Raw genomic sequence first — 27,321 nt, 5'->3', positions numbered from 1 at the left:
CAATATTAGGAGAGATTAGCTTTGTGATTGTGAGGAAGGAAATGTTACAAGAGTATAACATTGACGGTCAGCTAAAGTGAATAGGTGAAGTTTAATTAGGACGGGAGAAAGTTATGTGGGCAGGGGGTTTCCGATAATATAATTTCAATAAAATATATTTTTTATAATATTAGTATAATATTGTATGTGAACGATTAGGTATTGCATATCATATTATATCATACAATGTCATACACACTAAAATTATAAAAAATATTAAATGTTTATATATTAATTTTTAATACATTTATGCTATACTGTGATATCTTTGTGTATATAAAATTGTCCATCCATAAGTCGTAAAAGAACGCATAACAGCAAATTGTACGTTTAGAATAAAAAAATATTGCTATTATGGCCCCACGAAGGATTATTTTGATATTGTTCCCACAGAGAGAACCCTAAATAATAGTATACCCTATATATTATATTCTCAAATTCTAATTATATACTGCGGGTTAATTCACTAAAATATTAAATATACCAAGTAAAATGAATTATTCTGAACTTAAAATCTGCGATGATATGCTTTACTAAGATTTTAACACACGAGGGAGCCCTACTTAAAAAATATTAATAAAAATAAATATAATACAATTTAGAATACGCAGTTTGAAACTATTATAATATAAGAGCTATTTTATACGTTTAGTTTCCACCCCCTTACAAATGGGTCTAGGGACGCCCCTGCTAGATTGAGGTTTTGGGTTTTAGTGGTTTTGTATAACGATTTATTTACGATTTGACAGGTTCGACTGTTCGACGGCCCCAAGTCTCCGGCCAGCCACAAGAACGCGTCTTCGGTGTGGTACGACGACGGGTCCGCTTCGGACGTTGCCGACATAGCGGCCGCGGGGACGGACCAGTCACCAGTGAGGCCCCCGAGGCGCCGGTGCAAGCCAGCCGCCGGCATCGACTTGTCCGCAGGCCCGGCCAAACGATCTCACTCGTTGACGACATGCGGCATGACCACCGTGTCGTCCGAGATCAAGTCCATTCTGAAAAAGCCTGCATCGATGACCACGGACGATCTGAGTCCGGTCAGGTCGCGGACACCGGTTACTGCGACGTCGGCCGAAGTCGTCGGTGCCGGCCAGTGCAGCGGACCGCAAAAAAAGACGAAAAAGCAAGTGCAATTCGACATCGTTTCGGTGGCCGTTGAAAAACCGACCGAAGACGACGGTGCCCACTTGGAAACTGCAGCTCCGTCGGTGACAGAAAACCGCGTCGAAAACACGCCGCCATCGACGCCTGTGCCACCAACTCCTTCACCTGCGCATTACCTACAGCATCGGCAAGACCAAAGCCCTTTGTGTAGTGGTAAGTTCTCCAAACTGTTAAATATGTAAACGCGAACCCTGATAAGAATGCCAATCGCAATAGTATATTGTGTGGCAAAGGCGGAAAGTAAGCTATTTCAGTAACGTGCGACGTGTGCGGTTCGAGCCACAAGCGAGGGCCGCATTTCGCCCAAGACTGAAATTGCCTTCCTACACGACCCACACATACAATTTTCACTCCTCTGCATTCATCAATCACGGCAAAGGTAATGCAGGGATCTATACTACAACTAGACTATAATAATGACAACAATATTTCATGAAAGAAACGATTTGGTTTTATTTATTTTAAGCGTCACGCATGGAAGTTATAATATTAATATAAGATGTAACCAATATAGTTTGTTTTGTAAGGACCGTGGTATAGATTTCAGTATCTGCGTGAAATGTGCGCCCACAGCACTTTTGGGGGTTTCCATTTTACCGCCCGACACTTTTTGGGATTTCCATTTTACCACCCAGCACTATTAGGGATTCCCACTTAACCGCCCACTGAACGCTTTCCAACGCTTCAGCCGCTATCGAAAACCAAAATATCTGTGAAGGCGTACCGAAAAATGATTTTCGACTATACCAAATGTCTAGAAACCTTTATTATAAATATTTATAAAAAAACTGGTTTAATAATTTACTGGTAACCACTGTTTTTTAAATTTTTTACTCTCCTATAATTTGAGTTGAATTATATTCAATTATTAAGAGTATACCACGATTGTCCAGGTAAATGTGTTGAAGTGTGGTAAATAATTATACCATTGGCCGCCTAGGAAAACAGTAGAAACACGTTTTTTTTTGGTTTTGAGATGAAATTAGTAAAGTATATTACTATTTTTTTGAACGGAAGCATTGTCATGCAAATTTCCAAACTAGGCTTGAAAATCCATGTGAATGGCAACCTATATATTTTCATATAAAAAACTTCAAAAAAGTAAATTTTTTCTACCAAGGGGACGGCGAGACCTATTGCTTGCCATTTGGATATGTATTTAACGTATTTTTTATTTTTGCGTTGGAAGGAATGTCGAACAAACTTCATGACTAGGCTATATAAAGCTTACGAGAACGGTAATTTAAATTTTGACAAAAAAAAATTCTAAAATGTCAAAATTTATTATGAAAGGGATATGCAAGAGCCAACCTTAGTTGAGGGACATAGGGTATTTTTTGGCGTTAAAGCCATTCGAATTTAATTATTTTGGATATTTTCAAAATAATTATTACTCGTCCACTAGCACGGAGTATTGTGTACGCACTTGCTGTAGATATTCATATAATCGTTTATAAACACATCTATTCGTGTGAGTTGACGGATAAATGGATTGCCTCAGTTTTTGACAGTCAAAAGTGATTTCTGTATAGTGTCGTGCCGGTTGAATCGTGTGGGCGCTCTTCCGGCGGTGTCAGTTTTAGACTGCGGTGAAAGGGATCCCACTGATATTATTCGTGGGTACCAGTGGAAAGGAGGAGGAAGGGCAACCCATAATATGTCATTGAACGCGGACTCGGGTGTATTATGATAACGTTACAGAAATACGAGTAAATGGTTTTAGACGATGCAACTATATATTATTAATATTGTAGGCGTGGTAGGTTCTTTGGCAATTGACACAAATCACGGTATTTAAATTAGGAAAAATTATAACATAATAAACAGTAACAACGGTGATTTGGGCACGTGCACTGTTATTGTGATCATTATTTTTATATACACGTATAATCAAATGTAAGTACCAATATAAAAAATATTACACAAGGCGAACAAATGAGCGAATAACATTTACTTCGGGTTTTGTCATCGGCTGGTAAAAGTTCCAATTTACGTAAAACACGTGGTAAGTTCATCGGACTTCCCGATTCACGTGGACCACCTCATAAGTTATAACCCCCCCCCCCCACCCCCATCCGCCACACAAAAAAAAATGCCATCAACCTATAGTTTCACCCTATGATACTCATAAAACTTGTATCATTTTTAGTACCGGAAGCGATCGTAGCAGCAGTCGAACGGAAACTGAAAAGAAGCCTAAGCGACAGACAAAACTCCGGAAATGCCACCGGGTCGGACGACGTGACGGTGTTCAACGACACTATGCGAATTCACGTGCGGCACAAGAACAGACCTGACAGTCGAGTGGCGTTTGACAGGCCGGCCGAACCACCACCACCTCCACCACCACCACCTTCGTCGACGTCGACCCCGACGATCACCGAATTGTTTCTGTGTGGAAGAAGGACAGGCGACGGTAGCGTGGACAATGACGACGACCACAACAACAACAACAACAACAACAACAGGACGGTGGTACAAGTTTCGCCATCCGATGAACTCGGAACGTGCCCAGAATATCCGGTCGAACCGGAACAGAAAACGTCTATACTCATCAACTCGAGCCCGGGACTGAAGACGTCGGTGATCATCGGTGAGGGCGGTGCGGCGTACGCTGCGTCATCCGACAACAAGGTGACCATCAGCATCGGGCCGACTGGAAACACGGGCCGGGGGGGCAGGAGCGGGAATTACAGGAGCAACGTGACTGTGGTTGACCGGGCCGGAAGCCTGATGTCCGACTTCATCCGGATGAACTACGACCCGGTGCAGGCTGCCCGCCTGGACGTGACGCCGCACGTATGTGGCCGCAGGTCCGGTGGAAGCGGCACCACACCACTGGTCAGCCCGTACCGCGTGTCGGAAATTGAGAAACACCACATGGCCGTCCACCCGCTGTCCGACACCGAGTCCAGTTCCGAGTCGTGTTACGCCTCGGCTAAGGAGGACGCGTCCTACTCGTCGGTGTCATCGGCGTCCTCGTCATCGTTCTCATCCACTTCCTCGTCGGCTGCGGCCGCAATGGTAGCCGACGCCGAGCCCATCTACGAGGAGATATCAGAATCACCCACGCCACCACCACTGCCCTCGTGCCCACCACCAGACCGCGCCGACCACGAGCCGGCCGCCATACTACCGTGCCGGTCAATATTCGAGGGCGCCACCAAGTATGACATTATCAACTATCTGGTGGACGCGAAACGCAGGTGCGGCTCTTTGCATGACACGTCCACCTTACACCCGAAGTTTGTGGTTGTCTCCGACGAACAGGCAGCCGCCGAGTCTGACTCTTGCGGCGGTGGCGGTGCTTGCAACGACTCGGGCGAAGAGTCGTCGTCATACGGTGGCTGCGGCCCGGTTGCTGTGGCCGCGATATTGCAGTCAACCGACGCGGCCAAGAGGGCTGCGGTGGAAATCGAACGCAACGATTCGGGCGTGGGCTCGGAGACCAGTCAGAGCTCGCGGAGCAAGTGGCAGCAGCAACAGCAACAGCAACAGCAGCACGAGACCCAGCACAGTTGCGAGGACTGTGACCAGCCCGTCGAGATACAGACGACAGACGGGTGAGTGCAGGCTTCATTAAACGATTTGGGCGGGATTTTCAGGAAAAATTATCGTGGCAGACGTAGATATAACAGCTGCGCCACAAAAAGTCGTTGAAACCGCCACGTTTTTGGAATTATTGAAACAGCCAAAAATAGACGGGCAGCGCCAAACCACGCGTTTAAACCGCTATGTGTGGCGCCGGCCTAAGGGCCTTATTGTTTGTCGATGCTTAAAAATAAGTATTGCTTAAGCTAATTTTGATAATTTGAAAAAAAAATTGCGATAATAACTAAAAGTAATGCTTAATGTATAGTTACCATAAATAATTTACCAAAGTAACCATAATTTAAGTAATACTTTTTCTTTTCTTAAGTCAAAATCTTGTTTATGAATATCATTTGAATCATAAGTATAGTTTAAGCATTACTTATTCTTAAGCATTGACTATGAATACGCGTTTTATATATAAGTCGCGCGCATGCTAAATACAATTTAGGTAATGATCAGTGGCGGCGCCTATACTGTGAGCGCTGGTATAGCATTGCCTCGGTGACACCCCCGTAACTGGGTTGGTGGTCCGTTCAGTTTAGGATGTTGAGATATTTCAATATTTGGTTGGTTGATACTGAATGTTTTTAAATTAATAATCATTATTGTGCGGGTATTTTATTAATTTAATACTTATAAGTTATAACTTATAGGTATAGTTGCGCGATCAAAAGATAGTGGGGGAGCCGGGGAGCAAAATATTCCCTACAAAACTTCATATTTTTAGAACTTGGCATAGCCTCCGCGGATGATGAGTAGTATATGTACGACTATCGTACTTATTACTAGAGCCCACGGTGTGGGGAGATCGACCGAGACGACATTTCTTGTCGAGTCACGTTTTTGGTGTTATAATATTATAATATATTTCGTCTACACACGCAATATACCTGAGAAAGTAACGCACGTGCACGTGGTACCTATATATATTTATAATATCCAGCTATAGGTAGGTATAGTCGTTACTCGTTACTTATATATCATACGCGCGTATGTATAAAGTCGATTTGAAGTTAAAAACGCACACTCAGCTCGGCCGTAAACCCTCGAATCGCAGCCCGCAATAAACGTCTCTGTTGGTATACCCGTACATCGTCATTGTGTTTTTTTATGACTATTACTATTATTATTATTATTATTATTATTATTATATTACCGAACGGGTCACGTGCCGCGTTCAATATCCGTCCGGCTGAAAAAACGTATTATTGTAGATACGTGTCGTCATCATTATTTTCGTCTGTAATATTTACGCGCTCAACGCACGTATAGTTGTTAATCTCTGCCGCCGCGGGTTCCCGCTGCACCGTGAAAACCCTATACAGGAATATTATGCATCGTGAAGTCTTCAGTGCACCTCTACGTGTCTTCGTGATGAACAAAACGATATTATCCGAGAGCGCGGTTTTCTGATATAGTTTTTCGAGATTGATGTGACGTCCTAAAGACAAACTGATTTATTTCATTCCAAACTGATAGCCGTTCACTGACAGCAGTGTATGGAGATTGTCGAACAGCGTCTAAACCTAATAAGTGTTTGAATTGTGTAATCAGGCACGGCACTAGATTTTTTTTCCAGAGGGGCAGAGTGGGGCAAATATTTTTTTACATGGGCTAAGATTTTTTCAACAAATATTGAGGTTATTTAAAATATAAATATTTTCGTATCATATAACATAATATAACTATAGCTATGTAGTACATACTTTTTTATATTGTATGCTCTAAAAGTCTAAACCGATAATTTGTACAAACTTTTGAATAGTTAAAAATGTTTTAAAAATAATGTCAAATATTTGTTATGTACCTTATGTCCTTATGTAAGAAAATGTTTAATCAACAGACCTTCAACAACTATATTCATAATGAATAAAAATGTACAAAAATGATAATTTCTTTATGACTTTAATATTACATACCTTTGTGAATGAATAATAATGTTTCTTTTACTTACCTACATTTCATAAATATAAACTACCTGAAGTAATTGTACTTAGTAATGAACAGATGAATTTGTTTGAATCATCTTTAATGCAATGATTTGGGGTATCTTTGTTTGTTTATTTTCATCCAGTAATTAGTACTAAATAAATGTAATAATAAATACCTAAACAAAAGATTTTTTTCTTATTTTACAAATTTAAACATGTTTTATTGAAATTTTAGTAAATTTTTTTCTTATTAGACAAATAATAAATTCAATTTATTCCATAATTTTTTTAGTAGTTTTGATGTAGCTCTTAAAAATAATTTTTTATGACTTTATTATATTGTACATATTTTTCAGTGGATGGGGGGGGGCTAGACCCCCCCCCTCCCCTCCTTGGCGCCGTGCCTGTGTGTAATCGGTCCGATCGTTCCATAAAACTTAGAACGAATATTAATTTTAGTCGACAAATGCATGTGTGTGCGTGTTCATCGATTTAGTTTTACAACGACACGTGGCCAATTTAGAAATAAACGTGAATACATAGTTTTAAATTGAACCTGTATAATAATGTGTAATTATTATTATATTATAGTAAAAACAATAGAATTTATATATTAAAAAAACAAATAATTTTTCCGACCGTCGACTGATGTTCGTTAATAAATAGGTTTTATGTAATGGTTGGAACGAGTGCGATTCGGACATAACCTTTTTTGAACCCTAGTGCAATTCGAACATTACTTTTTTCTGTCCCGAGTGCAATTTGGCAAAAATAAATACGATTTGACCTTACCCCTGTGTATCATTCGTTTTTATTTCGATCGCCGGCAACTGCAGCAGCGATAATAACGTTGAATGTATATATATTATTATTACATATATATTGTAGTCGTGCTGGAAATTAAATTCCGAAATGTTTGATTGTTATTTATCCAGAAAAGTATAAGGAATTATTTTTACACGTTGTAATATTTTTTAAATTCGATATAACAAGCAAAGCCGGATTAAGGATCAGAGCCACCCTGGAGCAATATATACAGTGGAACCTCGATAAGTTGAGATTCAAGGGAAATTAAGTTTTTTCTACTTGTCGAAGTTTTAGACTTACTAAGCTTATGTTAGCTTAGGTTAGATTAGGCAACGGAACGGAATTTCGACTTATCGAGGTTCCGCTGTAATATATTTTGTATCCCTTATCGAGGAGACATTAAAACAACATAATATTATATTTCATATATACAATAATATGTGAAGCAATATAATACAATATATAAAATACCCTATTTTGTAACGTAAATAAATACAATAGTACAAGACAGTAGAATTATTTTAATAGCCCTAAAGCAAAAAAGGCTGCTCGGAACGTCAAAATCGTGGCACAAATTTCGATAGCGTAGGCACTGACGCATATACTGTTGACAAACCTACAAAATCGTTTATTTATTCTCTATTGTCTTATACAATTCTTCATAAACTGTGATTAATACCTCTATATAATCACGGTGGTATAATAATATGCGCGGGTCCATGTACTATTTTTTCAGTGCTATACGGTTATATTTAATTTGTTTGCCTGTTCGCCTTTAAAATTAAAATATGTTATATTTTCCCAATAACTTAACCTATATTAATCCCTGGCCTCAACTGGCAATAATTATAAGTGAGCCGGGTTGGTAGGAAACCTAAGCAGTAACGAATAAGAATGGTTCTACATCACTTTGTACGGTCGAACATTGAAAATACGAAACGCGGACACTTCGTACGGTCGAGTAAAACATTAAGGATTGCAGAACACGGACAATTTGTACTGTATACCTAACCTAACCTATATAAAGTATATATTATAATATAAGCAAGTTTGAAGGCATGACCAATTATATTAAAAATGTTACTAATTTTAAATACTATTTGGCATATTATCTAATTTGGTAATACAATTATAGTTTATAAATATACTATAGCACAAAGTTATAATATTTGGTTGTTACCTAACCTGTACATTTAAAAAACTGATTATTTTGACTTATTTGAATACTAGTTATAACATTTTAATTAACTATTTAAATAAAATAATGTTTAAATCTCATCAAACTTCATAACATTGATTTACTTATATTTACATGTATTATGTAGACATAATACCTATAATATAGACTTGTATTATGTAGGTACATAGTAGTAATAGTTACTGTACCTATAAAGTGTCCGATTCTTAAATTAATATTTTTACTCGTCCACCATACAAAGTTTCCGCGTTCTGCAATGTTCATTTTTACACGACCACAATGGACCGTTTACCAAGAAGAAGGTACTTATGCGATTAAATTATAACGTCGACCGTTTTTGTCTTTGACCGTTCGCAGTGGCATCATGTTCGCTCCGCTGGTGTGCCGCAAGTGTCACAAACGCAGGGCCGAGCGGCGGGAGATCATAGCCGAAATCGTCGAGACTGAGGAGAAGTACGGCAGAGACCTGGACATCGTCACCGAGGAGTTTTACCGGCCCATGATGGTGGCCGGTCTGCTGAACGCCGACCAGCTGACCACCGTGTTCCTAAACGTGTCCGAGCTGAAGGAGCACAGCGCCGCCCTGTCGCAAAAGCTGCGTGACGCATACGAGATAGCCGTCGAACAGGGCGACGATGACCTGCTCACAGTAAACATCGGTCGGCTGTTCCTGGAAGCTTCGCCGTCCATGCTGCACGCGTTCCAATCGTACTGCACCCGCCAGGTACGTCATATATATAATATATTATATACCGTTAACCTAACCAGACCTAACCTATGTCCTATACGATACCACGTTTGACATCGTGTCGTGACTGCAGAATCGACGTCAACAACCAATATATATTATACTTTGATGACTATTAACGCCGTTCGCATCATTTACCGGGTAATCGCAAATAACGTAAGACACTTATTATTTAGAAAACTATTAACATTTTCGAAAATATTTTTCTTACATAATTGTAGGTATATAGTATAGGTATAGGTATTTAAAAAGCAAAATGTTTATAAGTCAATTATATTACCTATTTATTGTCAACATACATGCAAAATGTAAGTCCATAACTCCGCTCATCTGAAGTTTAAATACACTTGTAAACTACTTCCCGAAGTTTGATTTTTATAGATCGAAATATTATATAATACTCCAAATAAAATTTCTGTTTCGGAGTAGGAAATTAAAAATGTATAATGTTATTCAAAACTGTAAAAAACTTTTTAAAAAAATAGTAAAAAATATAATATTTTACACAACATTTTGTTTTGTAAGATCTTAAAATGATGTAAATGTTTTTAAAAACTTTGGTGTTTTCTGAAATAATGAGTGTCTCGCTATTTATTTTATACCATAAAAAGTCGATAAATATATTATCATTCAAAGTCCTAAACAATATAGTAAAAGTTATTCATTTAAAGTTTTGAAAAAATGTACGGTAGTTGCATACGGTGACAGCAGTTACGCCTGTACATGTTTAGACATGTTTAGACTATCATGACTACGTGTTTAGACTATCCACCACTGGAAACTTATTCGCAGCTGAGTAATAAATAGTCCACATTAGTCTCGTGGTAGCAGAAAAGTGCGATAAAGTTACACGCTTACATTTTACACGCCGATGATATTTACTGCACCATCATCTATGCCCCCCTGTAGCCGTCAACTCTGTGGTCAATCATGCGTGCACCATATATTATAATATATTATAGTGAAAGTTCTGTCGGGCGACGGTCCGATGATATAGTCACGAGTTTCATATACTTTTTTATGTTCGCGTAACGACGTTTTCGTTTCACAGGGTAACGCCGCATTGTTGCTAGCCAACCTGGAGAAGGAGAAAGAGCTGCTGCGCATATTCTTGAGGGTGTCGCAGATGGAAAACGCTGTGCTCCGCCGGATGAACCTCAACAGTTTCCTAATGGTGAGCTTGCAATACGGCTATGTTATACCTAATATTATTATATCGATACGGCTGCGGAGCATCGGTGACAATTTATACAGGCGCGCGCGTACGCGTGCAGGTGACCGTGTCGCGCGCCGCTGACGATAAGGGGAGTCGTGCGTCGACGGAGCTCAGCGTGCACGACGTATCGTCGCGCCTTATTTTATATAATAATAATTATTATCATTATCATCTAAAATCATAAAATACAGTCATAATCGGTTTTTTTACGGTTTTTCCGTCTGTCACACCGCAGGTGCCCGTCCAACGCGTGACCAAGTATCCGCTGCTGTTGGCCCGCTTGTACAAAGTCACGCCCGAACACCATCTGGAAGCTCGGCAGACGCTCAACGAAGCGAGGCACAAGATACAATTGCACCTGGAACACATAAACTCCGTGAGTGCCTTCTACGCGAATACTATTTGTTTTGCTCGTAAATTTTTCTATGCACAAACCATTATTTCACGTTCGAAATTCCCGTTTGTCCGCAGCTGGCCAAAGACATCAGTTCCACGAAACTGTGGCGAAAAATCTACGCGATAAACGGCAAGAGGCCTGACAACGAGGATTTGGCCGACATCAAATTCCGCAAGGTAATAATATTCACCGCATTACCGTAGTGCCGTCAGCTGTTGTTGTTTATACCACGAACTTGTAAAAAAAAAACTGGTATTCATTAATATCAGATGGTATATTTAATATTATGATTGATTGTCGTCTTCCTTACTTTTTGTTAATATTTAAATGGTCAATATAAAAATAATTTACACTTTGACAGTATAGAGTATTGCGCATACTATTCGAAATTGAAAATACATTTTTTTTTATTATTATTATAATGTGTGCCGAAAGCAAATTACTATTTTTCGTCACTTTCAACCTGACCCTAGAGTGTCAATGAAAACGAATTATGTTAAAAAAACGTCACGTCAGGTAGGTAGTGGGGAAAATATTTTCCAATTTTCGAATACGTATAGAGAATGAGAAAGGCGAGGAAGAGGACAGTTTTAAAGCGTAATCGCGTGAGAGAGAGCCATGTGACCATGTCCCCTCGTCGGATGCAACGTTGCAAATTTCTCGTTTAGTTTCGCTGTCTTGAAAAGTGCAGAAAGGCAAAGTCATAAGTTATAAGTGGAAAGAGCTGATCGTTGATCGAAATAGTATTTTTTATCAAGCAGACGTTGGTGAGGAAAATGACAATCGCGTACGTCCGGTAAGGTCGAGCCTCCACACAAAAACCAAGGACGAATAAAAAAGGAGATAAATATATACCGAGAGTGGAAATTTGGAGTGTTAGGTTAGGTGAACCTTATACAAACGGATGTGTCGCATTTCGAGTTTTCAAATTATTATTTTTTATCACGAAATTATATAATTATACTCGACTAAAAAGAGTAATAAATATTCCAATGGTATAATGTATTTTGATGGAGACGACGCGTGTCCTGATTACAAAGTATATATGTTGTACTTATTTACGACGGCATAATAATTATATTGTCATTACATATTATACGCGCGTATTATAAGCGTTTGGGGACTTTGAGTTCGACGAGTAATTATTTAGAACAAACGCACCTGCAGAAATTTAAATTCGTTTTCGGAAATGTATTAGAGGTATCATCCTTATCTAGTTCCTGGTAGATGTTAAGTGTAAAGACGGGTTTCTACTATACACGTAGCGTGTACGTGCATACAAATCCTTTGCTGTGATTGGTTGGTTAGGATCAGTTACCACACGATTAACCACGATACCGTGTTGTTGGACATAGCTGAACATTTTTTGTGTACACGGCAAACGTGTATAGTGGAAACCCGCCTTAACACTCTGGTATACCAAAAGCTTACCATGTATACCAACCAATCACAAAATAGTATTTTTATGCACGTACACGTACACGTATGTAGTGGAAACCCACCTTAATAGACAGGCCATGTGAGTGTACATTGAGTAATGAGTACCTACATATGTTTATTGTAAACGGGACGAAGGATGAGGTGTTTGAGTGGTGTTCGGCTGACAGGGTATAGGTCATGACGTGATTTTTAATTTAAAACAAAAATCCAACTTTAAGCTATTTCTAAGGGAGACGAGTTTTGAAGGTCCTAGTAATTGATGTGGGTACTGGGAAGTATATATTTAACGATTAACGGTCGTCTCCGAATAAATCGTCAAGTTCGTCACGCCAAACGACCTACGTCTAACATACATTTTCGTTGTTCGGCCAGGTGGCCGTGGACGTGCTCGAATGGTCGGGACTTGGAGAAGAGATCCGGTTCGCCATGGAGGGTCGGCTGCTGTACACACAACCGTCGGACCACAATTGGCGGCGGGGCGGCAGGACCATCAAACTGATGCCGATAAATGCGATCATCGTGACGTTGGGAAAGGTGAGTCCGTAAAAATATAATAAATTATACAAACGATTGTAACCGTGTGGCTCACGCGCGTTTGGTATAAAATATGAGGTATGCGTGATTAATGTGTGGTTACGTTTCTTTGTGTTCAGCCCAACGACAATTATAATCCAGACGCGGACGACATAGGGTTTCCCAGACAGAACGGCATCAGAGACGCGTCGCTGGTGTTGCTCAAGGAGAAGAGCGGCAGGATAAGTTTGCTCCGGGTAAGTAACAACGACAAAAACTGGAAAACTTTACGATTTCGGATTAGCACTATTTAATAGTGCAATAGTGCAGCGGACGTATACGTCTATATCGTCTCGTTCTCGAGAAAGAGCGAGAAGTTTCTCCTGAGAAAGTTTCGCTAATCCGACTCGAGTGTTTAAAATATAAATATTATATACGAGCTTATAGCAGTGTTATGGCATTACATGTGTAATTCTATGATGAGGATTTTTATAACGTTTAATTCCAATTCACATTTTCAATACGATTCTATACGTATAAAAATAGTTAAATTTATATATTATATGTATTATTAATCGATAATTATATTTTCTTCAGGAACCAATGTACTTGGACCGGTGCGTATTATGCTGTGAAAGCGACTGGGACGATTATTTCGAACTGCACGAAATTACTACCAAGGACACGTACATACTGAAAGTAAGTTTTCGGGAATTCATCGCTCATAATTCTTACAACATATTTTATACGTCCTGCTCCGAAGTCATACGCGTCAATATCTGTGTATAATAAATTTGAAATGTCTCCTGAACTCTGCTGTGCTACTCCTTCTTTCTGTATCCTTAAACTACCGTAGATACATGACGTTTTCACTAAGTGTTTAAAATATAATTTTCTATACACCATAAAATTTTCAAAATATTTTGTCTGAGCCATTTAGCCATTATAGGCATATGAAATTTTCGGTTATTGTTATTTTTTTAAAAATTCACTCGATCAAATAACTTGAAAATGTAATACAACGTTCCTCGTAAGTTGTTGTTAGTGGAAATTAAAAAACAATGTTGAGAATAAATCCACAATAATTTTTTATGAGTTTTTAAATTTCGAATTTTGACAAAACTCCTAAAAATCACGAAAATTCTCAAATTATTTTGAGTTAGAAATTCATAAAATGTTTTCTTATCATATCTAAGATTTGAATATTTACAAGATGCCTCATAAGTTTGTCTACTTTTATCAAAAAAAAAAATATTGCATAACCACGAGTACTTGAAATTTATACCATATTTTTATTTTGCCATTTTATATACTTGATAAAATGTTCAAAATATTTTGACTCGTTTTGAACTGTTTACGGATATTTTCAATTTTTTTAGTAATTTTTCTATAAATATCAATACAATTGTATTCGTTAGATCAAAAAGCTTGATAATTGAATACAAAGCTCCTCACATATTGTTACAATATTAGTTTAAAAGTATTAAAAATACATATTATACATTTATTGCTGTATAAGATCTTAACACAATATCAATAGTTTCATATTTGCCTGAAAATTGAATGATGTCTTCCTCAACAAACAAACAATTTAAAGGGTGTAGATATATATCTGCATAATATATCTATATAATATTAATATTATTGGCTTATTGAAAATCTAAGTTTGGTTTTAAGTTTTAAATTTCGAAAATATATACTCGTTTACATTTAATTTATGTGCATACGGGACAAGTATTGAAACGTACCTATTTGAATGAAATGTGTTGAATAAACCAGACTTCAATTAATTATTACAATGTTCGAAGTTTAAAAATTGATTAAATTGGAACCCCCAAGTCACGAGTTCACGACTCATAAATTATTATTTAATAAATATACATTTTTCCATTTCCCAATATTGAACAATATCCCAAGGCCCTCACGTGGACTATTGCCAAGTCCCCGTGTGGCCCCTACCAAAATTGGACACACTGCTCGACTAAAAAAAAAATATTTATTTTCAACGAACTTTTTATTATTACACTGTTGGTAGCATTAGGTCGTCAGGTCGACGCATTTCCACGAATAGCCTGCAAAATAGTTTTATATGAAATCAAAGCGGAACCGCTCCGATCATATTGTTTTTGTATCGTTTGGCAAAATATAAAACTCCTCTGAATAGGTACCGCTGGATTAAACCAAAGATTGTAATTATTATTTGCTTAGGGCCAGGACGGCGAGCAGACGAAAATGTGGTACAAACAGCTGCAATATCACTGTCAGACGCTCGGATGCTGGAGGAAGAGACGAAATGCCCTGGCTAACATCATGATCAACAGAAACTGTACTTAGTTGCCCGACCGCCGGCGCATTGAACACTGCGCTTATTCGGCGTCGTCGTTCTACGATTATCAACATTATTATTATTATTATTATTATTATTATTGTTAGTAGTAGTAGTAGTAGTATTACCAAAAATACAATTAGAAATCGACAGTCGTTACCAATTATATGACGATTTATTTTTTAACTTAATATATTATTGTTATTATTATTATTATTATTATAAATTATTAAATTTAACTCGTATTTTTTTAGTTTATCGTTCTAAATGCGATTGTTCTTGCGCAATCATGGATTTGGTTAACCGAATTATGAAATAATTATTGATATACATAAAAACAAATATATTTGTACATACATTAATATAATAATCTAATAATCTAATGTTTAAACATTACTTTGTGTAAATGTATTAGAGAACTGTCACGTTGTGAAACTATAAACATGTCTTGTATATATATAATAATAATATTAATGATTAGGATAATGTTCCTTTTTGATTGTTTTTTCGACGTTATTTGATATTTCTATTTTATCTGTTACATCAACTATTTTTGATGGCTCGCTATTTATTTATTTTCACTAAGTATTCTTGATGTTATTTAAATTACACACACTTATAATATAATATAATATAATATACAAATACATATTATATATTATAAATACATATGCGTTTTAATGTGTTTTGGTTTTTACCCATCTAAATACATAATATTTTGTAGTAATATTAAGTTGTAAATTATACTTTTAAAATATCCAAAAAAATATTTCTACTAGGTAACTAAAAAATATTACGAGCAAACAAAAAATAACTTTTTTAAAAACTTGTTTATCTTTGCACTTACTTTTTAATACTTGACTGTATCGAGATTTTCGTCCCTGTAGAGCTGTTAGAGTAAGTGCCTATTGTACTATTGTTTTTTATTTTTTTTTATTTTATTTTAAAGCGTTTTTAAAACGATGAAGTCAACTATATGCACTTGAACATGCTAAGAAAGAGTTTATAAAATAAAAATATTTTTTAATTACTAAAATTACATTTAGGTAAAAGTATTGAGTTATGTTCAGTAATCCATCACTGCACGTGGTTTTAATTTTCTTCTCGTTTATTAAAATAACAGATTAAACGTTTTTCAGGATTAAATCAGATGTCACTCATCTATTGGTCATATTATTATATGTCTGGATTTTTTTAAGTGCTTTCAATAAAAAATCAAGACTTTTTTCAATATATTTTATTTATGAAATTTAATTATTATTCTTATTTTATGTAGCTTGCATTATATATTTATATATCATATTTAATTAATTTAATATTTATGTTCTTAATCTTGTATCCATATTTATCAAAAAATTTCTAACGTGTTATTTTCCGTTGCTAAATTGAAGAAAAAATAAATATTTTTTCTATTGATTTTAAAGGACGTGACCTTTGAGAACATTTGAGCTCTTCTGTGTTAATTTCCCATGCTAGCTGTTTTCTTCGTTATCCTTTTCTATTTTACAGCATATTCGTGTTTTTTCGAATTCGTTTCAATTATTTTTTAAATATTATGTCACTTAGTAATTGTATCAAAACTCAAATGTTTACAATCGGCAATAATATATAAATGTATATGTATAATAAACATAAAATAATTTTTGTCTCAATTACAATTGTTTTTACACAAACATTTAATATATTTAAACGGGTTATAATAACTAAAAATAAATATACTGTCCCAATAAAATGGAAAGATATTAGGTATATTACATTATTATTATATTGTTGTACATGTTTTGTACTTATTCATAATTATCGTAATCTATGATGCAGGAAATGTGAACAAGTATAATGAACAATAATATGACAACATAATGTAATTAACAATAAAATATTTAAAATCATAGCATGTCAGGTAAGTGGATTAAAAAAGTATTAAAAAAAAAATAAGCCATAGAAAAAAAATCAAAAAAATCATAAAACAAATTAAAAATTCGTAAGATAATATAATAGACTTATAGAATTTAATATACATTGTACATACTAGTACATTATCCTCTATTCAAGTCAATAACCTACTCGACTAACAAAAAACTGGTCGCCAAACACCCCCCAACCACAAATAAAAATACAATAATATTATGTAATTTACTACGGCCGCTGGTGTAGAACATTGCGGCATCACGGGGTGTATGCGTACTAGTGAGCACAGAGTGGTGCCACATCGTTTTCACGGTAGTGGTACTCGGTGGGCATGCGTAAAAGCCAGTAAACTCAACTTGAATAGAGTATAATATTATAGAATAATAATAACAGTATAGTGCACACGTTCACTATGTGCGTTTTAATGTCTCTAGTGAATTTACAATGTTTGAGCAAAAGGATGAGTATATGATTATTTCAAATGTTCAACACGAATGCGGAATGATAATTACATATATTATTTGTAAATATTTTACAACGTAGAACCTATATATATATATATATGGGTATATAATACGAACACAGACGTCCAGTCACCTAAAGCCAATTTAAATATACCACTGACCAGATACCACGTAATAAATAATTGCAGTACTATTATTATTCATATCATTTTTCCAAATGCGATCGATCGGCCATTTGCGGTCATTTCTGTCTCGACGATTTCCGGACCTCTGTAATATAATATTATGTTCATTTAAAAATAATAATATAAATAAGAAAACTTAGATATCGTAATATTATAAGACTATGAAACTACATTATTTTTACCTGGATGGGATTTTGGTTATTAATGAAAAAGTCACTTTATCGCCGTTATCTATATATATAAACAAACAAATTGACAAAATGTATATTAGGTATATCAAACAGTTTGCAGCTATAATTTATTATCATGGAAGACGAAAGTACATAAATATTATTAACGGACACATTCCAAGCAATATAAATAGGTATATACTATTACAAGTACAGTAAATGTGTGACTTAAGCGAGTGGGAGGTTGGTTAAAGTAAATAAAAATAATCTAATAAAGAAAAGCACACTCTATACAAGCTTGATCGTGGTTCCTAGACGTAATTTACGAGTCTCTAAATGTAAACAGTAATAAACAGTAATTAATATTATCAAATTCACTGTAGATCGAAATTAATATTTAATAAATTGTAAACACATCTAAACACACGTGATAAAATATACTGTACTGTAGTGAAAGATAATAATAATTAATTTAAATAACCGTTTGTTTTGATATAATAATATTATATTCAGGGCTTCAAAACGTTATTTATAACGTTATAACAGAAAATAATGACAAAAAATTAAATGAAATCAATAAACGAAAAATGAAAAAAATCTTATCATAATTAATGATTAAAAATAAACAATAAACGTTATGTTATGTAAAAAAATTGCAAGTAACGTAATTCGAAATAAGTTTTGTGATTTTTTTACGTCAAACTTAACATTACTATTGTTTTTGATTGTTGTAGTCTATATAAGTATGAATCTTAAAACTCTGAACAATTTAAAGTTGCAAACCTATGTTAACAGTAATTTATATTTTTGAAAGTCTATTATTTCATCATCCATTTATGCCATAATATTTAAACAATATTTTATACCTAAACTCGCACTAACTTGCGTTAGTTACAGCTACTTGCTAAAAAACCTTAAGAAAATTAACCTAATCTTGAAAATAACTTACTCTGGATAACAAATTCTACAAATTTTATATTTCTTAAATCACAGTGTGGTTAATTACCCGTCTATACCAAAAATAACAATAAAATGGATTAAAAAAAAAAGTTATATATACGTTAAACAGAAAACAAAAAATTAAAATAACGTCTAAAAATATAACAACAATACACAGAAGAAATCAAATAAATTTTAAAAGTACAATAACAAGAAACATTAAAACTGTAGAACGTTTAATTATCCGAAAACGCAAAAACGATGTTTTTTTTAAATTTTAGCCCTGCATTTATATTGTTAAAGACAATAAACACATCTAAGAATTGATAAGTTCAGTTATGTTTTTATGAAATCAGCAATTCCCAGCATTGGAAATGATTACTATATTAACATTAAAATTTCTTTTAAAGAACAAAATCGTTCAAATAAACAAATAGCCCCGCCCTCTATTTTAGATTTCTAGATCTGTGACTGGTTTATCATATTCAATAATAAATTTAACAATATAAATTCAATGATGTATAAAAATACTTATAGGTAGTCATTAAAAACGTTAATTAAAGAACTAAGTTCCAGTAGAGTAATTTGTATAGCTTTATAAACTAACTGGTTAAATATTTTTTAAAACAAATTTGAAAAATAAATATCATTGTTTAATGTTGGAATAAGCTGAACATTAATCATTATATTGCACCTAATATTATATGTAAAGTTGTAAACAGTTATTAGGTTGATTTTTATATTTTAAAACTGCAGTGTGAATAATTTATCGTATAAAAAATTACTATTATAAATATAATTGTTTTGACTATAACTTTGTGTTAGTTAGAAAATCCAATTAAAATACGTTACGGGACATTTGGCAGTGCTAATAAACTGCGAGTGCTAAACACCCCTTCGCCCCATCCCAAGTCTAGTCGCGTCTATGGTTTAATAGCGTGTTTTCGTCCAAATCCAAACCAAAAGTTTAGAAGGCTGTTATTCACGTGACTAATGATAGACAGGTTAGATGTTATCCACTAAGTATATAATTCGTAAAAGAGACTAGTAATGTGTAGTGAATCTGTAGAATGATTTATTTTCATGTGTCCGCTAACCGGGTTTAAGTATAGCTTAATAATTATTGACGATTTCCAAGTTTCTAGTAAGTAGAATGGTAACTCAAGTGATACGTCATTATTGTAGATACACGTGCCAAGTGTTTAATAATGTATTATATCACGTAAATTATTGTTTGGATGGCCACATTTATAGCCACAATATATTCGCTTTTGAGAGAGGGATAGAGAGAAGGATTTAGAAGATCATTATAATATTTATAAATACAAAATATACTTTTAATAATTAATAATTAATTGTTTTGACTGTACAAAATTTAAGTTTTTGGCCAAAAAGAAAGTTGCCTGTTTAAACCTCGATTTTCAATAAAAATGAAATTGTTTTTCCTAATATAAATTATAATTTCAAATAAATTATACCTATTTATGTATAGTGAAAATTATGATAAAAAATTAATAATATCAATTTCTTGGTCATGGCATTATTTAATGTAGATATATACTGGGACACTGGGTTAAACTTTGATCTTTTTTTATAATACCTACCAGTATAGATAACTATTGCTTAGTCATTTCGAATAACTTAAAAAATAAATTAATAATTAACATGTTTATTTGGTAAACAATTTTGCTATAATACTATTTTACTATAATCTCTTTACGCACGTGACGTTGAAATTAACAGAAAAAAAACATCCTAGGAAAAAAAGTAACCCAGAAAAGCCTCTTTAGCCAAAAACAATATTTTGATTCTGGATTCTTTGATTAATTTATATTTTGTTTTTCGACCACGAATCCAATTTTATCTTGAATGAAAATAACAACAATGAAAATGAATTATACAAGCCATTCAAAATCTAAATGAAATATATTGCTTACTTTCAATATTTTTTTTGTTTTTGGTTATTTAAGGACACAATAAGTTAATTTTGACTCTAATAAAGCATATGCCTCAAGGACATAATAATATTTTTCAAAAACATTTCAAGTATACAATTGAACAAAATTGTACTTGGGGACTAACGTCCCCGTTAGTTAAACGTACCATCGCCAAAACCTTTTCTGTATCATCTGATTATTTTACTTACCAAAACGACTAGGTATATCAAAAAATAATAAAACTCTATATCAAATACATTTTTAAACATTAATCAAACGTAGTTTCAAAGAACAGTTAAAATTGTATTGATTTTATTCAAACAGCCAAACGGGTTGTAGATAATTTCATATCGAATATAAAATATTCGTCATGATATTCTATAGTGACGAAAATAAAAATAAGTCGATTAAATAAATGTATGAGGGAATTCGTTAAAAAAAAATGCTTGAATCTTTCAATGAATGATTATAGTTAATAATACCTATCAAAACAATAGAATAAAAAATAATAATATACGGCAAATATTGATAAAAAAAAAATTAAGAAAACCAAGTGTTACCTATTCCTTTATTTTCCTCGGCGTTTTAATGCAAATCCATTCGATGACATTTTTTAGTCATGTGCTAATTTTTCTGTCAAAATTTGGTTATTTAAGTGCACAATTTTTTTTTTTTGACAATACAAAACATGCGTTTTCTTACTTTTACCACCTGCCCTAAAATCATACTTTGCCCGTAACGTATACACAAGGTGGATCTGGAAGACATGGCCATTCATAAACGTAATTTCAGTGTGTAAAACAGTTAAAGACCTACAGTCTCCAGATACACCCTGTGATTCGTACGTCTTCATTTAAAGTCAAGCGGTAACGCAATAAATAATTTAATATTAACTATAAGTATATTCTGTTCACCGTACATTGCACAGTAGATGGCACCATGGTCGTGGACATTGTGCGATTTGGGTCGTTAGTCACAGACCGTCTGAGCGACACCGCCCTCCTGTTTGACACAACACTACGACGGATTATCGGAACCGCGGACAGTGTGTAAAGCACCGGGTTTACCGCCGCGTTCAAAGGCAACACGAAAACAGCCACCCAAGCGAACACCTAAAAATATAAAATATATAATTTGAGCCGATTATTCGGATTAACGCGGGTCTTACGTTTTAAATATTTTAATGAAAATAACAATTTATATTAAAATACATTTTAAGTACCTAAATGTTTTGATGTCTGTATAAGTATAATAATATATTGTTATGAATAATAACGATCGGTATAACATCGTTTATAGTTTTATAACTAATGTATATAATATATAATTAATTGTTACTTATTCAATATTCGATTCGCGTTTGTACTAGGTAACACCACAAAATGAAATTATATCTCAATACAAACCAATGGCGGCGATCTTATAGTCCAAGTGTTGCTTCAGCAACACATACACAATTTGGTGGGAGAGTTAGTAGGTGTTTGGATGTTGGGTGATTATTTATTATACTATGACTAATTATTGTAACATAATTAAAAACAAAACAATACTAAATACAAGTTTTGAAATAAAACATTTTTAGACTTTGATTCTTGCTATTTTAGATTTGGAGCAAAGTAATACCAATTTTCAAAAAATTCGATTTTGTATTTATGATGAATCCTTTAAATTTCCCCCATATGTTAAGAATAGTATGTTATATACTTGATAACATTTTGACACTTTAGAAGCTTTATAGCCATGAAACATTTAGTTTTTTTCAATAATTGTCAATAAATAATCTCTTTCCCAGTTAAAACTAACAATTTTGAAATTTTTTTTCGGCAAAATTGTTACTCAACGGTGCCGTAAGCTATCTAGCTCTGTTTTGAAGTTAGCTCAGAAATTCTCCACCACTAAATTCATTAATAGTACAATTTGTATTAAAAAAGCCATCAACAGGTATGTCACAAAACACTTAAGTTCGAAATAAAAAGTAACATTTTCTAAATTTTTTTATATCAACGCCATTTATATAAATAGTATAGCTCAGATTGAGTTTTTTAAATAAGCTCCTTCCTTTTAAAAATCTAAGTAACATATTCGTTGTTTTAAAAACGGTTTTCAATCCCTTCCCCAGTTATAACAAACAATTTTGAAAATTTTTTTTGAAAAAATTGTTTCTCGACGGTGCCCTAAACTATCTAACTTAGTTTTAAAGTTCGCTCGGAAATTCTTCTACCACAAAATTCACTAATAGCAAAAGACCCCAGTTGTTTGAGTTTGGTCTTGTGATACGGAAAGCGTAAACTACAAGTGCGTAAAAGCTGTAAATGAATGGCAACCGACAGGAAGACCCATAGGAAGGCCAAGTTAGCCAAGTATAATGAAAATATGGGGTGAGGAAGGATTTTGAAACACTGGGTGTGACGAATTGGGAAGATAAAATCCAGAAACGAGAAGATTGGAGTACAGACAGTGACGGTGGTGACCAAAATTCTTACAAAATTGTGAAGCCAAATAATAAAAACAATATGTATATATAGTGCGGCGATCGTCTCGTACTGCTATGCGATATATATATATATATATATACATTATACGTTTAAGATAATCACGTTGTATATTTTTACTTGTGGGTGCACGGTGAATCCAGCCAAAGACCATAATCCTAATCCTATGATGGGCACCCAGCACGCGGCATCCGTAGCCACCAACAGACTCATCCGCCAGGCCATCGCAGACTCGCTGAGGGACCGATGTCGGATTAGAGTCTCGGTGGCGCGATGAGTCATCTTGGCGACGAAAAACATCCAAAGATAGCTTCCAGATATCAACAGCAGCGATCCCAGATTAACGACTAAAACACATTCGTCAAATTCGTACATGAAAACAATTAGGCGAATTATAACTGCAGTAAAAACATTTAAAAATAATTAAATAAATAGATGTAATGTTTACATAGAAATATGAATACAGAATACTCCCAGCCGTTGGGTTTGTCCGGAGTAATATGCAAGGCTAAACATACGCCAGACCGTCCATAAAAATTTCTGAAAAATTAATAAGTAAACCATATAGATAAGTGCATAGGTATAATATATTATTTTACATACAAAATATAATAGTAGTATCGTTGTACATGTACTAGACTCTGTTCCAGTGTGACAAAAATAATAAACTATCACTATTTTCTCAATAATATGCTTACCTGAAATAATGAATGTTGAAGAGAGGAATAGCAGATATAATTATTGCTAGCAACCAACACACAGCCATCAGTATGCGTGTAAAATCCATTTCCAAACGTCGGACTTTGAACGGAAATATGATTACCAATAACCTTTCCAGAGTGATCACTATAATATGTTTTGAATATATTATAAATAAATCAAATAACAAAGGTATATAAATAAATAACACGCAGGTGTTATTGTATAAATAAACAACCAATAATTAAACAATGCAGTCTTTTATAGATCCTGTCGGCTATTTATTTTTTTTAACTCACGTGGAAAACAAAAGGCGTAACAGTAAAATTCTTTCAAAATTCGAACTCAATAGAAATGATACCATTTTTCTTCAAAAACATTTTATGTAATATCGTTTATACTTCGTCGCCGATTCAATCATTATTTATTTAATATATTTTTAGCTTATTATTTTATTTGCCGAATATTAAAACTTAAAAGTATGTTTTCATACAATGAGTTTTTGTTTCTCCAGTCAATTAAAAATGTGTTTATTTATTTAAGCTTTGAGTAATATTTGTTTTAACTGTCATATTTTTGTTATTTTTTTTTATGCAATTAAAAATGCAAGGGCATTATAGTGATTATACACTATACAGGTAATTTTAAATTTTTAACTGCAGTAAATGTATATTTTAATATTTGTTTAGATAATTAAGTAAACGACTGTTTTTAATTAAAAAATAACAAATACATACTCATTAACTTTGAGCTTAAAGCATTTTAATATGAAATGGTTCAAATTATATCGTCATTGGAGTGTATATCTATTTTGATACAACCCGATACTTCACGTATTCTACAATTTATAAAATGTATTTTAAGCATTTCGATATAATGATTAATGAATGATTATTTATTTCACAATAGATCATAGATCTTACTGTGAGCCTGTATTGCACTAAATTGTGTTTATATTTTAATTTAAATTGTAAAATCTATATTATTAGGTATATCAAACTTTAAACAAAACGTAATGTAAGAAATTATTAAATTATGGTGTTGATAAAATACATTTTATATACCTACCAAGAATATAAATGTAAAATGTAATTTCTTATGTTTATATTTATTGGATGCAAATGGACGGTAGAGGTGGACAACCGGTACAGCTAGGTACAGATAATTACTGTTAGGAAGGTATATGTTAATTGTTTTATAGAAAAATAAATAGTATCGTCAGAAACAGCAAAAGTGTAAATTTAGTTTTTTTAACTATATTACATTTTTATGGAGTTGTTATAGTTGGTGCAGTACAGTATCCAATATAATATTTATCCTAAGCAATTATTATACACCTCATAATATTTTAAAGACTGTACGAGAACATTGTTTTTATATTTAATATTACATTTACAAGACCTTTTTTATGTACGGTTCGAGATCGGTAGCAGGTCCGCATTTCGCCATATCGGAGCATTTTGTGCCCACTACGATACAAATTGTAATACAAACTAAAATGTGTTAGAGCATTATTCGAAACTAAAACATATTTTAAAATTGCTGTGCAAAAAAAAAACCAAAACCAAACAATGTATTTTAGAGTTTTGACAGGTAATTCATTTTATTTTGAAATGGAGCTGCAATGCATACGCAAAAATCGTCTGTAAATACTAAGGGTGTTTAAGGATCGAGAAAAAAATATACTATAAATATTAATAAAAACCCCATTCGTTCATTGTTTGCCATCTTTTAAACATTATTAGGCAACACAATATGAAATTAAATACCATAAATGGGATTACGTACTTTGTGGAATAGTGATTATATCTAATTTTCAAGTATGATAATCATTATAATTAACAACGTACAAACCAATTTTTTTTGATTTTTTACGTGTTGGAGATCCGTATGATTTTCATTAGAATTGTGACAATTTTTACAATGTACGATAGAATCCCTCTTACCCACCAAACCCAAACGATGAACTTAGTGCACTTGAGTAGTTCAAATAGTTATTGACCACGAAGCACCACTGCGATTTGCAGGCTATACGGTACAGTGTTGTGTGTAACATTATATTATAATATACAAGCTTTATAACCCTAATAAGAACAGCAAAAGATTAACAAACATAAATGCTATATTGATGTATCTCGGTTTTAGTATACCTCAGTTCACGGACAAAAATCGGCATCGGTGTACCTAGGTTTATTAACTAATTCGACCGAGATGAGGAATTCGCCGGATCTGTTGTGGATCGGATATAGCAATCAGTATATTTCCAAACGTGGTTCAAACTATTTTCTAAACTTTCGTGATATCTCACAAACAATCTTTGAAAATTTCGTCAAGTATAGCTTTTAAATCTATAACCTACGCACATAAGGACATTGCCTTTAATTGTACATATTTAAGAGTAGCGATCAATATATTTATTATTTGAAAAATCCCATAGTAACGTGGTTGTGGTTCGGTTTAAAAAAAAATTATTCGATTTTTATGAGCCAAAACTAGATTCTCGTGTGAACCAGTTTCTATAATAACTTAGCTATATAGGGGTTGAAAATGTATACTTAAATCACCCCCGAGTCTCAAAGAATCTATTGATATAACTTTTATTGAAATCAGTTTCTCGGTACCTAGTTTCTGAGAATAGATTGGCGCGTTCTAACACACAATTACCCAAACTCTCGGGCTTTATAATATAATAGTATACTGTGTAGACAACCGTGACGTATTTTATTTAGTTTTATGGGAGGAGGGGGACTATTCTACACAAGTTTATATTCTACTCTATTGATCTTACCATGAAATGTTTTTATTTTTAATTTTGCGTCTGATGAGTGATGGCAGAAATAATGCTAAATATTCAATTTCAAAGGAGATTTATGCGGTTAGACAACTTATTATAAATTAAGATAATATTTATATAGTAAAACATCTTTAATCCGGGTGATAAGTGATAACACTGATAATGTAAATCAGTTATGCACTTATGCTAGTATGTGACTGTTTATGTGATAAGATTTTACTGCTCCGAAGCAAACGCCCATCCGCAGCACATACAAAATGTCATGGAAAAAAAATTATTAGAAATTCTTGTCAGCTATTATAATATGAAAACATATATAGTACCAAATAAAAAAATTCATTTTTCCCTTACATCATC

General features: G+C 33.9%; 2 protein-coding genes across 3 annotated transcripts in view; one reads left to right on the top strand and one right to left on the bottom strand.

The window, feature by feature from the left end:
* LOC132951927 (uncharacterized) overlaps positions 1 to 16,015 on the top strand; it is a 104,328-nt gene extending 88,313 nt beyond the window's left edge. For both annotated transcript variants that reach the window (XM_061023994.1, XM_061023993.1), the window contains 10 exons: positions 789 to 1,359; positions 3,356 to 4,769; positions 9,094 to 9,460; positions 10,536 to 10,658; positions 10,936 to 11,076; positions 11,172 to 11,273; positions 12,910 to 13,071; positions 13,191 to 13,307; positions 13,648 to 13,749; positions 15,259 to 16,015. In XM_061023994.1, the coding sequence (XP_060879977.1) occupies positions 789 to 1,359; positions 3,356 to 4,769; positions 9,094 to 9,460; positions 10,536 to 10,658; positions 10,936 to 11,076; positions 11,172 to 11,273; positions 12,910 to 13,071; positions 13,191 to 13,307; positions 13,648 to 13,749; positions 15,259 to 15,384 (3,225 nt within the window). In that variant the 3' untranslated portion in view covers positions 15,385 to 16,015. The remainder of the gene's footprint in view (positions 1 to 788; positions 1,360 to 3,355; positions 4,770 to 9,093; positions 9,461 to 10,535; positions 10,659 to 10,935; positions 11,077 to 11,171; positions 11,274 to 12,909; positions 13,072 to 13,190; positions 13,308 to 13,647; positions 13,750 to 15,258) is intronic.
* A 1,028-nt stretch (positions 16,016 to 17,043) lies between these two features.
* The window catches only part of LOC132952764 (G-protein coupled receptor GRL101-like), a 75,922-nt gene continuing 65,644 nt past the window's right edge, over positions 17,044 to 27,321 (bottom strand). Inside the window, exons 22-27 of the mRNA XM_061025184.1 lie at positions 24,170 to 24,317; positions 23,920 to 24,011; positions 23,592 to 23,818; positions 21,899 to 22,091; positions 18,116 to 18,164; positions 17,044 to 18,018 (exon numbers count right to left, since the gene is read on the bottom strand). Of these exons, the coding sequence (XP_060881167.1) occupies positions 17,949 to 18,018; positions 18,116 to 18,164; positions 21,899 to 22,091; positions 23,592 to 23,818; positions 23,920 to 24,011; positions 24,170 to 24,317 (779 nt within the window). The 3' untranslated portion in view covers positions 17,044 to 17,948. The remainder of the gene's footprint in view (positions 18,019 to 18,115; positions 18,165 to 21,898; positions 22,092 to 23,591; positions 23,819 to 23,919; positions 24,012 to 24,169; positions 24,318 to 27,321) is intronic.

The sequence above is a fragment of the Metopolophium dirhodum genome, chromosome 9, assembly GCF_019925205.1.
Source record: "Metopolophium dirhodum isolate CAU chromosome 9, ASM1992520v1, whole genome shotgun sequence".
Classification (NCBI taxonomy): Eukaryota; Metazoa; Arthropoda; class Insecta; order Hemiptera; family Aphididae; genus Metopolophium; species Metopolophium dirhodum.
Note: the sequence above shows the minus strand (reverse complement) of the source record. Positions and strands in the feature narration are given on the sequence as shown.